The sequence below is a fragment of the Hordeum vulgare genome, chromosome 4H, assembly GCF_904849725.1.
Source record: "Hordeum vulgare subsp. vulgare chromosome 4H, MorexV3_pseudomolecules_assembly, whole genome shotgun sequence".
In the NCBI taxonomy this organism is placed as follows: Eukaryota; Viridiplantae; Streptophyta; class Magnoliopsida; order Poales; family Poaceae; genus Hordeum; species Hordeum vulgare.
In genome coordinates, this window is record NC_058521.1 from 484,417,464 (window position 1) to 484,432,705 (window position 15,242).

General features: G+C 42.4%; 3 protein-coding genes across 3 annotated transcripts; 1 reads left to right on the forward strand and 2 right to left on the reverse strand.

Moving 5' to 3' along the window:
* Positions 1–309: 309 nt before the first annotated feature.
* On the forward strand, positions 310–4,701 carry LOC123449064 (cytosolic enolase 3). The gene is made up of 11 exons (XM_045126148.1): positions 310–869; positions 1,306–1,377; positions 1,471–1,587; positions 1,852–1,932; positions 2,297–2,373; positions 2,487–2,590; positions 3,107–3,205; positions 3,292–3,377; positions 3,440–3,526; positions 4,007–4,204; positions 4,345–4,701. The coding sequence occupies exons 1-11, from the start codon at positions 435–437 to the stop codon at positions 4,417–4,419; spliced, it is 1,431 nt and encodes a 476-aa protein (XP_044982083.1). The 5' UTR covers positions 310–434; the 3' UTR covers positions 4,420–4,701.
* A 629-nt stretch (positions 4,702–5,330) lies between these two features.
* LOC123449066 (LIM domain-containing protein WLIM2a-like) lies at positions 5,331–7,287 on the reverse strand. The gene is made up of 5 exons (XM_045126150.1): positions 6,856–7,287; positions 6,419–6,524; positions 6,288–6,325; positions 6,115–6,204; positions 5,331–5,839 (listed from the first exon to the last, which is right to left on the reverse strand). The coding sequence occupies exons 1-5, from the start codon at positions 6,985–6,987 to the stop codon at positions 5,591–5,593; spliced, it is 615 nt and encodes a 204-aa protein (XP_044982085.1). The 5' UTR covers positions 6,988–7,287; the 3' UTR covers positions 5,331–5,590.
* Positions 7,288–8,533: 1,246 nt separating this feature from the next.
* Positions 8,534–13,612, reverse strand: LOC123449065 (OVARIAN TUMOR DOMAIN-containing deubiquitinating enzyme 3). The gene is made up of 8 exons (XM_045126149.1): positions 13,500–13,612; positions 13,309–13,423; positions 13,136–13,226; positions 12,974–13,037; positions 10,038–10,143; positions 9,906–9,960; positions 9,542–9,595; positions 8,534–8,817 (listed from the first exon to the last, which is right to left on the reverse strand). Exons 1-8 carry the CDS (start codon positions 13,525–13,527, stop codon positions 8,680–8,682), a joined length of 651 nt encoding a protein of 216 aa, XP_044982084.1. The 5' UTR covers positions 13,528–13,612; the 3' UTR covers positions 8,534–8,679.
* Positions 13,613–15,242: the final 1,630 nt, after the last annotated feature.

Below are 15,242 nucleotides of genomic sequence, written 5' to 3' on the forward strand. Positions count from 1 at the left end.
TGGCCCAAAAGCCCCTCTTCGGCCCAAAGAACATGAAAGACCACCTCTTTGGTCTAAGGGTGGCCCATACATTTTCAGAATTTGTTATAAAAAAAGTACTTTCTATGTCCCAAAATAAGTGACGTAAATTTAATACTAAATTAATACAAATTTTGTACTAAAGCATCGATATTTATTTTGGGACGTAGGGAGTAATATTAAAAAAACGGATATATTTGTCTACCCAAACTAAAAAACTGTCTCGGCCCAGCTTGAAATTGGCCCACGTCTAACCTGTCTTTGGTCTTTCCTCCTTCCTTCCACTCACAGCGTGCTGGTCTGGTCTTCCTCCCACAGGCGCAATTCGTCACAATTCCTAACAAGCCCAGCAGAATCGCGGGAGCAGAGTGGGGGCGGAGAGGAGCGAGGTCAGTGGGGCAGACCACGCCGCAGCCATGTCGGTGCAGGAGTACCTAGAGAAGCACCTGCTCCCGCGCAAGATCGAGGAGGCCGTGAACGCGGCCGTCCGCGCCAAGGCCGCCGACCCGGTGCTCTTCATCTCCACCCACATGCGGCGGGCGGCGCCGGCCGTGATCACGCGGGTGTGCGCGCGGCAGATCCTGGACAGCCGCGGCGCCCCCGCGGTGGAGGTCGACCTGCACACCAACAAGGCCGTGCACCGCGCGTCCGCGGCCGGGCCGAGCGCCCCCGAGGGCGCCGCGGTCGACGCCACGAGGGACGTCGAGAAGCGGAGGCTCCTCGCCAAGGCGGTCGCTGAATCGGTGCGGCTGATCAACGGCAAGGTGTCGGAGGCGCTCGTGGGGATGGATCCGCAGCAGCAGGCGCAGATCGACCAGGCCATCATGGACTTGGACAAGGCACACCACAGGGTACATAGTCGAAACCCCGATGATTCCCTCTCTCATTCTCTGTTGGTGATCTGTTCCTGCATTGCCAAGCTCTATTTGTGTAAATGTGATAATGAATTATCATATGAGGATGCTGTTATGCCGTGTCTAGGTGTTTTCCCTAACCACATACTCCAATTCTATACTTTGCTACACGGTGGCAATATTTGGCACTGGCTTGCTTCATTTTAGGCTTCCCTGCTGGAAATAATGATGTGCCATTTTCGATGGTTGTAATGAATACTGGTTTACTAGTATCTCATTTTTTTTGTGCCAAAAAAGAGTATCTCGATTTAGTACGATTGTGTAGTTAGCAAAAGTTTCTGTGGATGTGCATTGTCCTCTGGTTATTTGTGAGGGCACCATGTAACACATCCTGCTTATACAGTAACTAATTTACTATGATAACCTTGTTCAGACTGAGGTTGGAGCGAATGCTATGCTGGCCGTATCAATTGCAGCTTGTAAAGCTGGTGCTGCTGAGAAAGAGGTATCATTTATGTTTTTTATCTGGGTTTTAGGTGAAAAATGAGTCTGCGACGATGACACAAATTCTTATACTTGTTTGCCTATTTCTGTGCAGGTTCCGCTGTACAAGCATATAGCAGATCTTGTTGGTAAAAGCGCAACAACGCTTCCCGTCCCAGCAATTACAGTCATTAATGGTGGAACCCATGCTGGAAATAATCTTCCCATTCAAGTATTTCCACTTCGCATTTAGGATTACCTTTTGTTGTAAACTTTGCTTTGCAGACTGCTGAGAACACTTTTTTTTTTTTTTTGCAAATAGACTGCTAAGAACACTCTCTTAGGCTCTGCTATTAACCCCAAAACTTTGCAGAGTTTAAGATTGTTACTACCTTGTTTCTTACTGTAATATACTACATGTAGTTTGACATCCCAATATACTGTAATGTTTTTTTTTTTTGCATAGTACTTTGAAGTAAAGTGTACGTTTCTGTAGGAAATTATGATCCTTCCCATCGGTGCAAAAAACTTTGAAGAAGCAATGCAGATGGGTTCAGAGACATATCATCATCTGAAGGTACCCTCCATTTTAGCAAACTGCTTCACAGATATACTTCAATAATAACACTGTGCACACTTTCTTGGCTATATGTGTATTTTCTAGTCCCATATTTGGGTCAACCTGCTACCTGCCCATCAAACATTCAACAAGCATTGTGTTTCCACGAAAACTTTATGCCTTATGCTAGCTTGTCAACTCTCTTTTCTGTCTTCTTAATTTGCTTGGCACTACTTTTTCTTGGTGATTGCTGCTAAGACAAAACAGGAAATTACTTAAACATTGGCTGTCCAGCTGTTTGAAAGTTTTGTTTTTATAATGCAGTTCTGCACAGAAATGTATGCTGATTTTCACTAACAATCTGTTACTAATGATTTGTTAGGATATTATATGGGAGAAGTATGGTTCAGAAAGTTGCAACATTGGCGATGATGGTGGATTTGCTCCAAATATTTCCAGGCAAGTAAGGAACTGATTTTACTTTTTCCTGACGTGCATTCTTTCTCAGTTTCCCCTTTGAACACCTACATATGGATCTTAAAATACCATATCTATGTCTGGTGAATGTTCAGTATAACCGAAGGCCTGGATCTTGTCATTGCGGCAATAGATAGAGCTGGATATAATGGAAGGATCAAATTAGCAATTGATGCTGCTGCTACTGATTTTTGCGTAGGTAAGGATAAATCAGTGAAATCTCTATCATCCATGCATCCTTAGCCGTTAACACAATGATTTATATTCTCCTTTGAATAACATCTTGGGCATCTACATAACTATACCCAATAGAATTGCAAGTAACGGCATGCATTTCACAGATAGTTCCATAGAGTTGCTGTGTTAGAAGGATGTGTTTTTTATCCTACTATGTTTTCCAGCTTCTTCTTTGTGTTGCATCGTTGTTGTTTTTACAGCTATCCTTGCTGTCTGTAACTTAATATGCTAGGGCTAGTTAAAGCATACCGTTGTGATCAGCATTTCCAATCAGGCACCATTTGACCAATCTCTTGCTATTATACTGTTGTTATACTTTTTGCAAGTGTATGACCTTGAAACATGGAAAATAATGAGTTTTTTCAAGCTAGAAACAGTGAGCTTGAATAGCAGTCAGATGTATATTGCAGGCTATTGTTGACTAATCTTACTATTTTAGTGAGTTAACTTCCCTGCTTGCTCATGCATCTCTTTGCAGGAAAGAAATATGACCTGGAGTTCAAATCTGCAAAGAAAACGGGGCAAAATTTCAAAACTGGGGATGATATGATTGAGATTTATAGTCAACTATGTTCAGGTATCACTTGTTTGTGGATTTACATATTCTGGAAGACAAATCTCTTGACTTCATGAACCTTATATTTCCTCTTTTTTGTAAACTAGAGTACCCACTTGTCTCCATTGAACAGCCCTTTGACAAAGATGACTGGGAGCACTCGAAAAAGTTTACCACCCTAGAGCTATGTCAGGTACCTATTGTGCTTTTATTTTCTATTTTCTGTCAGGGGCTCATGCCATAATGCATTTGCAGGTTGTAGGAGACGACTTATTGATGTCAGATCCTGAACGCATCAAGCGGGCAGTAAATGAATATACTTGTGACGCTCTTACTCTCAAGGTAAGTCACAAATCATTCATTTGTCTATTGATGTTTATGAATTTGTTAATGCTGCTTTGTGCAAGTTACTGGGACCCCGAAGGCTAACAATACCACATAGACTCTGGAATTAGGCATTTTTAAGCTGGAACAAGCCACAATTCATTTTGACTAACCACAGCAATCTTTGTTCCTGGATACTCAGTGTGGTTTTTTGTTTGATTGAATGCCGCTCCTTCCATTTTGTGCTTATTATTTTGCATGACATGATTTGAGTTTAAGGGCACTTACACACAATTTGATGTAGTGCTTGAATTCACGAAGATGAGCAATTAATTGTTGAACTGATTGTAGGCACATAAGGTTGCAAGAGCCACATGGTTGCACATGTAGTACTTGCCTCCTTGATTCTTACTTACTCTCTTGATTTCCTTAACTGTCCATGGATTCTCTTTTTCATATACCTTATTATGTGTTTCCTCTTCTTTTTCATGTGTGTAGGGAAGTCAAGTGGGCACTGTCACTGAGGCCATAGAGGCTGTGAAACAGGCAAAGGATGCTCATTGGGGTGTGATGGTGTCACATAGGTCTGGGGACACGGATGACCCTTTCATCGCCGACCTGGCTGTCGGTGCAGCAGCTGGACAGATCAAAGCCGGTGCCCCCTGCCGTGGAGAGTGCCTCACTAAATACAATCAGGTTTCTGCTGAATGCTTGATGCCTTTTATGTGAATACATGCACCGAAGCATTTGACTAAAGTCATAGTGCTATATGGTCATTCTAAATAGCTTATTTTGTCTTGAATGGTCTTTGATGACTGTGTGCATTGTCTCTGCAGCTTCTAAGAATAGAGGAAGAACTTGGAATCGAAGGTGTGTACGCTGGTGAAAATTGGAGAACTACCGCAAGCTGACTTGTGGCTCACTGGATTCGTCGATGTGATTTGGGTGGTTCTGTAGAAATGTGTTATGTTCTGGCTCAGCAAAGGCACGGAAAGAGGGTAGCTTAACAAACTGGGGAAACTTTCAGGCACACATTGGTTTCTTAGATGTAGTGGTTGAACTGCTGGGGCTTTACTTGTGAGAGATGTTCAGCTATGCCTTTTTCCCTTTTTCATTTCTATACGGTATGGAATGGATCGTGCAGAAGATACATGAATTTGAGAATGGGTTTAAAGGAGTAGAATTTTCATATACACAATTCCAGTGTACTCCAGTTTTATGTTTGAAATTCGCCAGATATAGTTAAATGCAAAGTGTTTGTGTTCTACGGAGGCAGTTTGCGTGAGCACATCTTACTTAATGGAGATCTCTTAGGCCCTGTTTGGAACCACAATAGATTATGATAATCTAGATTATGAAGATAGATTATATAATCTGATTTATAAAAGTAATTTAGTGAACATGTTTGGAGGTCAGATTATATAAACTGTAATTCAGGTTTTATATTGCATAATGACCTGTCTGTCCTTTGTTTTTTAAAAGGAGGGTGGCGATGGCAGGAATGTAATTATCTCCAACTTTACAAGGGTAATGGATCATTAGCAATCCATAATCTGATTTTAGCTGGGGAAGAGTAGATTGTGAGTTTTAATAAGCTGTCCATCTAGTTTTATAATCTACACCATAATCTGTTCATATAGTTTTTGTAATCTACACCATAATCTGTTCATATAGTTTTTATAATCTACACCATAATATATCCTGTTTAGAGATAGAATAAATTATAAAAACTGAATTATATAATTCGAGTGGTTCCAAACAGAGCCTTGCTAATGTGGTAGAAATTGTGACCAGACAGGAAAATGGTGCTCATCAACGCAGCTGAAATATTGATGCACTGAGGCACCACAAGAACTCATTATACCAGTACCTGATGCACAGCAATTTCAACAGTTTCTTTCGGAATGACATCAACTCCATGGTTCAACAACGTGATCCAGCTAGCACACAAGGAGATACGAAATTGATAGGTCCTGGTATCCCCGGAGCTTGAACACAGCATACAGCAGGTTACAATCGTAAATAAAGAGCAAGGCTTCCAAACTTCCAGCCTCAAAGCCCACTTTAAAGATGGCAGCATAATCAGGAGGATTCAGCAGCCGCCTGTGCTGTTTGTGCCGCGGCCTGTGCGGTTTGCGCCTCTGCTGCGCGCTTGACCGATGCGCACTTGATCAGATGGTTGTAGCTCCCCTTCTCCTTGAAAAGCTGTGAGAAATGGTGCTTGCAGTAGAGGATGCCTTCCAAAGCCGCGTAATTGGAGGGCGAGAGGGCGCAGCCTCCATGAGAGCATTTGAAGCAGGACTTGTGGTAAGACTTCTCTTCAACTGTCACCTGCAAGATTTAGTTTAACAACTAGGCATGAGTCATCTGCATGTTCTGGAGGCTTTAGGATATGACTGAAAAGGAAATTGATGATTCAAGACGATTATCATGGAAGTCTGCTTGCCTAAAAGGTATACAGATCATTAAACAAAGTAAAGTGAAGGCTATACAGCTATATACCCTTGTGTTCAATCACAAACGGTCAACCGACAGTTTTCACATTCTGAAACTTACGATTCTTTCGTGAAAATGACGAAATTGACTAGAATGTACAATTGTGTTACCTTCTCAAGAGGGTATGCTGTTTTACCACAAGTGGCGCACTTGTCCTGCGTTCCAGAAAACATGCCAGCAGCTTTGCTTGGCGATCTAGTCTGAAAAAGCGCATTCCACATAATAAGGCTAACTGAGCAAAGAGATAAAAGACACATGTACATGCAGCCTATATGGTACAGACCAGCTCAGGAGTCAACTTGTCCGTTGCAGATTTCGCGGCTGAAAGAAGCAAAACCAAGGATCAGGACACATTCGATCAAGGAAATAACAACGTCTGTCATGCTTGCAGATTAGTATTAAATGGAAACCTACGGGATTGTGACTGGAAGCTCTTATTGTAGCTCCCGGTCTCCTTGAACAGCTGCGCGAAATGGGGCTTGCAGTAGGGCACCCCTTCGAACGAGGAGTAGCTGCTAAACTGCCAAACAGCAAAAACAAGATGTCCAGATAGATTGTTATTTCTCTTACTTGTTTTTACCAATCCAGAGAAGGTGAAATGAACAAAGCCATGGTGATCTCCTATGTCCTATCCTAGGCAGGCACACGATTCTGACAGGGAATTCAAGCGCCAGATCCGTGCGGCAGACCAGTCCGCAGATCTGACATCGCATTTCATTCTACAGATCCGTCGACGACCGTTGACATCCACCCGACGATCTTCTTGGTTGTCTCCCGGAAGTAAAAGAAGACGGCCGGCGATGGTAGAAACTAGAAAGATGATAGGAAGGCAAAGAGGGGAGATGACATACGGAGAGGGTGGACTTGCAGTGGTGGCACTTGAAGCAGGCGCGGTGGAAGACGGCGCCGTCGGTGGAGAGCTGGTCCATGGGGTAGACCGTCTTGGTGCACACCTTGCACTTCTGCTGCGTCCCGCTGAACATGGTCGCCGCCGTCGCCGTGGTCTCCCTCTCCCCCGATCTGATCTCTGCCTGCCCCCCTGCGCCCGATGCGACGATGCGACGAACAACCCCACGAGCGCCCCCAATGGCCGCGCTTATATACTCGGCAGAGGACGGACGGACGGATGGATGGAATGAATTATGGCGGTCTCTCGATCGGGCCGGCTCACAGTTGCCGCGGCGGAAAGAAAAAGGGAACGAACGAACGAAGCGAAGGGGGAGGGAAAGGGCGGTGGGATGAGGGTGCGGGGCCCGCCGCGCGCTACAGCAGTGCTCATTAACGAGTACGCAATTGATTAATTATTACAGCCTTCTATAGTAGAGCGTGCTGCTGCTGCTGCGCGCACGAACGTGGCCCCGGCTGGGCGGCTGCCGGGGGGCCCGGAAGCACGCGGGGGCCCGGCTGCCAGTGGGTGTGCGGTTGGTGGCGGCCACGCGGGGACGGAGCTCTTCTGGGTCTCGGTCTGACTGGCGCGAGAAGTGCAGCAGAAGCAACGGCTACGACTGCTGGTATCCGCATCGATGCGGGGGGCCCAGTGGTCAGCCCCTGCGACGGCGAGAGGTGAGAGATATTCTTTGGATATAATTTGTACTAATTGTTGGAGTATTTTTTTTTTCGGGGTAGGAATATGTAGGTGCGGGGAGTATAAAGGGAGGGAGATATTATTGGCTGCCGCAGCGGCGAGCGGTGCGGCCCACGTCGGCCAGCTCTTTCCCTGCTGCCTCGCCGGACCACTCTGCCTGTTTGGTTTTGTTTGCTGGAGGCAGGGAGCGCACTGCGTAAGCATTAACTCTTCTTTCCTGTATTGTTATTGCATGCACGCCTAAACGGAAGAGGCTGGGGCGTGGGGCCGGGCCGTTTAGGTTTGGCGAGTGGGCCGGTGCCAACTGCGCTACTAGCACGCACGGCATCGACGCACTGCCGTGGTCATTTACTATTTGCTCATTTATTTGCTCCTGCGTGGCCTGTCTCTCTGTGCTTATTATACGGGCAGGCTACAGCTCATTTTTGTAACGCCGGGTTCAAGCATGTTTAGGACTTGACTCTTGGAGCATACTGGAATGTGCTCGTGATAACCATCACGTTTGTTCATTGGGCCGGACGGGACGGTAACCCCCCCCCCCCCCCCCCCCCCCCCCAACAAAAAACACGCCCGTACAGCTCATCCAACGAATATATCATTCCGTTCAGCAGTGCTTTGCGTCTTTGCGAGACGATATACCTGCACCCACATGATGATTGGATTTGAAGCGAGCCTCGTCGTCAACCACCGAGTGCGACCAAGGCACCATTATCCTGCCCGGCACCAACCGGAAAACGCAATCAACAACCCCACGGCACGACGCCAACCAAATCACTTCCAAAGCAGCACTGGCCTCCACGCCATCACCATCACCATGCAGCAGAGACATAGTTAGCTCGTGTGGCGCTATCACCAGGTTCAGGCCGGTGGTAATTCTAGCTCCAAATCCACAAATTCCCAAAATGCCCATGACCGTGATGAACGAAACAGCGGTTACAGCATCATAACCGAAGAACAAGAGCTTAATTAGCAGGATCGAAGAATGTAACCATGGAAAGAAAACGGGAATTTATATATGTGCCACGGATGGGCGGTGTGGCTGCCGGTATTCTGTCTGATGCTTAGCCCGGACGTGTCTCATGTGCCCATTTTATATCAGCAGATCATAGTGGTTCTTCCCGCTGTATAATAGCCTCACCGGCACCCGTTTCTTCCCCTCTTTTGAGTCTTTGGTAAACTCCAACCCGTACTCGGCAATTGGGATAAACCCGTTGCCCCGTCCGCGGTACTGTTGCACAAAGGAAGGGCAGATTAAGTTCGAGATGAAGTGAGAAAAAAGGTGACAAGCACCGAGTCAAGCATAATATACAGGGCAAACATGATTGCAGTGAAAAGGATAAAATGGTGCAATAAATCCACACGGTGTTTCCAATTTTGGAGACACGTTGGATTTAAACATCGAAATAATGCAAAAGGAAAGGTATCCACCAATCTTTCAAACAGTTCAATTTGCACTTCGCAGACGTCTTTCCAATTAATTATGCCCGGAATCTGGGATGTTGGGGATTCAGAACTTCGGGCCAAGGAAACAGAAACCAAAATGCAGTTTAGATTTTCAACACCACTCTGAAGGAAACTTTAGGCAGATTGTCTAGTTCCAAACGAACTTTTAGTTTTTGTTATTGAAGTACCAAGAAATCTTGGCTACATATTATCAATTGCTAGTATGTGTGCCTTCTGTTTTCATCAACTTTTATCATAGTACAATGCAATGTTCATAGTGATGATGATGGTGTTCTTAAAGTCACTATTCTTCCAAAACCTGTTGTTCAGTTTCTCTCCCTTAACAATAATAAAAGCGAGCTAATTGGATCAACTATTCCATTGATATTTTTTATGAGAATCGCTTCCATCATGTCACAACCATATTATTAAATATAGATGAAGTTTTATTATCCTTCTCCATTCTGCACACATATAGATTCATCGTCACCTAAGGCAGTTGAATTTACCTCACGCTCCGGAATGTAAATAATGATTGGTTGCCGGCACAGTCTAGACAAAACCTGGAAAGAGCAGATGCCGGATGAAAATCATATGTGAATGAGCCATGTATACAGATATAACAATTTAAGCAACAAATACAATATCAATCTACTCAGAAATGGGTGGCCTACTTTAGAACATCCAGAAGTTAAACAGAAGTATATTTTTGACTTTATCACGCTAAAAAGGAAGAATGATGCATGAACTGTACTGCTTAAAACATAAAATGACTGATACATGCGAGTCAGATGTTCTCCAGATGTAATCTGACAAAGAACTGATGCCTCCATCAACTATGCATGTTAACTTTTAGAACCATCAAATCCATACCAAGAGTTCTGACTCTCCGCCCCAAAAATCAGGTCGCCTTATCCTTTGGCAGTATCTACAAAAGCAGGCATAGCCGTTAGCATATCTAATTTCATGATATTGAAGTAAATAAAAAAGCTATAGGAACCTTACCGTTTCAAAGATTCATCCACTGTAATGGCTATAATTGCCTCTTCATACTTTTGACGCTCGGTTTGGTTGTCACATATAACTTCTTTCACTGCCAGCCGTAAGTCGTCTAGGATATTGAAGGTAAATTCCATCATAAAAATATATTTCAACAATAAACTGTCTTTCAATGGAGACCTGGCAAATTTCCAAGGCAATAACAATACTATATGACCAGCTCGAAGGTTGAGCGATGGGTACTCTCAGGTTTATTGGGATGGGGAGGTTGTAAGGAATGTGCAATTTAAATTTAAAAGAAACACGTACAGCTCTTCTTCACATATCCCTGGCAACAGGATAAGCTTTTGCCTACTCCATATCTTCGTACAGGGAGCCTCTCCAAAATATTTCCTATTGATATCGCTTCATGCTCCAGCGGACTCTTCAATTTTTCACTCTCCATATTCCACTATTCTATATTTTATCAATATCATATAAATAACAATATACTTGTAACCGCTATGTTTTCAACAGCAATGGTTCTATCTGATGGGTATATTTGTAATGGCTACTTTTTCTGGTCTATATATGTGCAAAGTCATTCGCTCTTCCTGATTGTTACTCCTCTACAAGATAGCAATGAGCCGTCACTACTTACTGAAGTGGTGTCTCTTGGATTCATCATCGTCACATGATGGCAAAGTACTTATTCTTACTACATATCCAGCACATAATATCAGCTTTTGAATGTTCCAAGCCATGGCATGGTGGTTCTGTGCCTAAACAGAGGTAATTCGTCCTATTAGAAAAATAGTCCTTTGGACTATACAAAGACTACTTTCCAGATGCTCCTACCAACAACCCAATTATATTTCAGTGCAGGTTTGTTATCACTCCATCTATTTCTGTTCTCCTTTTTTTTGTTATTTTCGCATAGGTTTAGAATGACTTCTCTCAAAAAAAAATTGGCACAGTGCACATTGTATAAGATCATGACGGCTATTTTGTACAGAAAAGAGATGGAGCTGGACATCTTGGGTTATATTCGACGGAGAAGATTACCGTAGCATTACGGAATGCTAATGTATGACGTAGCAAAGAATGCTACAGATAGTTATGTTTGGATTGAAGAAAGTGTTACTATAAAGTCTTAAAATTTGTGAAAAACTATTGTTGAAATCTCTAGGAATGAGTATTTGAGATCTTCAAATGAGAATTTTACTGCTGGATGACAAGCAATAGGAGAAAAAAAGGTGTTTTCCCATAATGCTAAGTAGCATAGCTTGCATGCATTCGAAGTGGAAAGCTGTCCAGCAGCATGACAAAATTTCTCTTTACTCTCCAGTTGCAAAACATCATTTTTCATTTCAACATCTCAAATATCCACCTCCGAAGACTTCTGCAATAGCTTTCTCAAACATTTTAAGACACTCTATAACAGTACTTACTCCAATCCAAAATCATCTGTAGCATCGGGTGCTACTCCATTAGTTGGTATTTCAAATGTTGGGGTAATCTTCTTAAAAAAGATAGCCCAAGATGTCCACATGCATCACTTTTCTACACAAAGGAGTCATAATTGCCTTCTACAGCATACACTATGTCAAAAGTTAGAGAACAAGTCATTCTAAACGGAAATAAACATGAGCTATAGACAAGAAATTAAACAAAAAAGTGAACAAAAACATATCGACTAACAACAAACCTGTTGCGATGAATCACTTAGCATATACGAATGGGTCTTGGCCTAGAATTGTGTATTCAAATGATAATATTGATTGTGTGATTGGTTTGATGTAAAAAGTCCATTGCCATCATCGGACAATGAAGAATCCAAGAGACACTACATGAGTAAGCTACGACCATTAATTGTGATGTGGTAAAGGAGAACAACCATATAAAGGCAAATAACTTTGCATGTATAAACTAATATAGCCATTACAAATGTATCCGTCCAAAAATAGCTGTTACAAATATAGCCACTGAAATTACAGCGGTTACACATATGGCCAGTAAAAGAATATTGATATTTATATCATATCGATAAAATGTAATTCCTCCGGTACAAGGAAAGGTTACATTTTGGACAGTGACACGATCATCAAAATATAATTCTGAGCACTAGTTTCTACTTTAGCATATGTATAACACCCAATAAAATTATAGTATCTTAAAAATAGTTTCCGACACGAATATGTACATTTGATTCTCAAGTTTCCAACCTAAATACTGAAACAATACCAGCGGTCAAATAAGTATGTCCAAAACATGCCATTTTTGTGAAATGGAGTAAGAAAGAGTGGAATACAAAGGGCCGAAAATGGAGGGTATGTCAGAGCATGAAGAAATATGAAGAGGATTTTTTGGTCAGAGAGGCTCACCACACGGAAATTGCTATATAGACGTTTGGTTGGAGATGCTCTGAGGAGTAGGTGTAGGGAACATGCCATGTATTTTTTATGTTCGATGACTGAAAAATGTTCCATTCTTTCTCATGGCCATAATCGTCTGGAGTCTAGAGTAGTGGGGTCTACCTTTGAGTGTAACAATTACACCCAAATTGCCTTCCAGGTCTATGACCTAGAAATACATTTGAACCTATCTACCATGTACCACTATCTCTTGCATGTTTTTGTTGACAATGATACCTATATTTAGTGGATGTTCTATTTTGTGAATACAGCTTTGGTTGTTAAAGTGGGAGCGCCTTCTCATAATATAACTGTAATCATATTTGATTGGTGGAAAGACAAATTCTCCCCAGGGTAAAAGATGTTACTGATATGTACCGAAACCTAAACTAAAGTCCTACACATAGGGCAAACTATCTCCATATTGACAACCCAAAAGGTTTGACTACCTACACAAAGCGAAAGTAAAGTAATCTCACACAAACAAAAGAAGGTAAAGTATATTGCGAAGATATGTCCATGAGCTAGGCATAAATAATTTCGGACTACCTGCATCTTGTACCTCCTCCCTTGGGGTCAATGGAATTCCCCTGGTCTTTGCCATTCCCTTAGCCTGCAGAGAAACACACCAGGATTCAAGAGGAACGGAAGACCATATATATTCTAAAGCACATGCAAAATCCAGCAGAAAGAGATGACTCCGCGGCTTACCAAGGCTCGAAACATGCACCGTCCATCGCCGGTGACTCTCTGGACCCCGTAGTGCTCCACCTTGTTCAGCGCCGCCGACCAGCCGCCCCTCCTGGACCGGGAACCAGTTCTTGTAACTCAACTCCGCCGGCACTTCAATCGAGTCAGGTATAAATGGAGACGGAGAAACGTACAGCGAGGATCCAATCCTGGCGAAGCCGTGGAGGCGGGGCCAAACCGGAGCAGGCGCGGGGTCCTCGAGGAGCTCGAACCTGGCCGTGCCCTCCCCGAGCCGAGCGAGAAGCGTGGCTGCGATAGCAAGAGCCACCGAATCAGAGATGCGCGTGGGGACTGGGTACTAGGGAGGAGAGTATGCACCACCTACCATTGGATGGCCGCACCGGTGGCGCCATTGGCAGCAATCTGGAAGACCGGAAGCTGCAGTCGGAGGAGAGCCGAATGTAGGAGGAAGGGGATAGCGGTGTTAGAGATGTGCCCGGCCGGGGTAAGGAAGCCGCGGCTGGCGGCCCGGCTCAACCTCCAACAGGGGCTTTGGGCTTTTCATTTGGAACGAGAAAGCGTTGGTAAGGACATGTTTGATGGCGTTTCCTATTTGACGCTACAGGCGTCCATTAACGTGCATTTTTGTAAACGGGCGCCTGTAGCGCTCGCACCGGGCCGGCCCATCTTCGGGTTTTCAAAAGCTGAAAAATGAAGCGATTGCGGGGATTGAACTAGCAGCCTCGGCAGAAGGCATCGACGCGTCAATCATAACGCCACGTTGGCTGTTACGTTAACTGCCGTCTTTTTGCCCTTTTCTTATAACTTCCTTCCTTTGTCTTTTTTTCCTTTCTTTTCTTTTTCTCCTTTCTTTTTTATTTTTTCTCTTTCCTTTTTTTCCTTCTTCTTTCTCGTTCAATGATTTTGTTTCAAATTCACGAATTATTATTTTCTAAATTAATGATTTTTTTCAAATTCAATGATTTTATAAAACTTGATGAACTATTTTAAATTGCATGAAATTTTTGAAAATCATTTTTTCAATTTTCGTTGAACATTTTTCAAGTTCGATGAACATTTTCCGAATTCAACTTTCAATTGCATGAAATTTTCGAAAATCATTTTTTTCAATTTCGCTGAACATTTTTCAAGTTCGATGAACTTTTTTCAAATTCGATGAAGTAAATTGCATGAAATTTTGGAATATCATTTTTTCAATTTTGATGAACATTTTTCAAGTTCGATGAACTTTTTTCATATTCTATGAAGTAAATTGCATGAAATTTTCGAAAATTATTTTTTTCAGTTTCGTTGAACATTTTTCAATTCGATGAACTTTTTAAAAAATTCGATGAACTATTTTCCGATTCGAAGAACTTTTTTAAGATCTATTAATTTTTTGTAACTTCGATGAACTATTTTAAAAGCGTTGAACTTTTTCAAATTTGATGAATTTTTATTCAAATTTGATGAACATTTTCTCCAACCCGATGAACTTTTTACAAATTTATTAATTGTTCTTTCCGAAATGCACGAACAATTTCAAATTCAATGAACCTTTTTTCAAATTTGGTGAAAAAATTCAAATTTGATGAACTATTTTTGAATTGGATAAAGTTTTTTCAAAAAACAGTTTTTTTATTCCGTTGAACGTTTTTCAGGTTCGATGAACTTTTTTTGAATTTGATGAACTGTTTTCTGATCCGATGAACTTTTTAAAAATCCATTGACTTTTTCCAATTTCGATGAACTTTTTGAAAATTGTTGGTTTTTTCAGATTTTTCGAGTTTGTTTTTTCATATTTGATGAACTTTTTTCAAACTCATTGATTGTTCTTTCCAAAATACACAAGATTTTTTCAATTCAATGAACTTTTACCAAATAATTCAAAATAATTTTAGCAATGCAATAAATGGTTTGGTGATATAAAATAGTGGGGCGACAATGTTTATTACTCTTTTGGAGATGCTAGTAATCACAAACTCCAGACTGTTCTAGTCGCTACTCGGACTCCTACCTAAACCTCAGGTGGTGAGTTTGAGTCATCCAAAGATCTATATTATTGTTGTTTTTTGCGTTTACTGCTGTGGTGCTTCATGGGCCGGCCCAACTGAACGCGGTAGCGAGC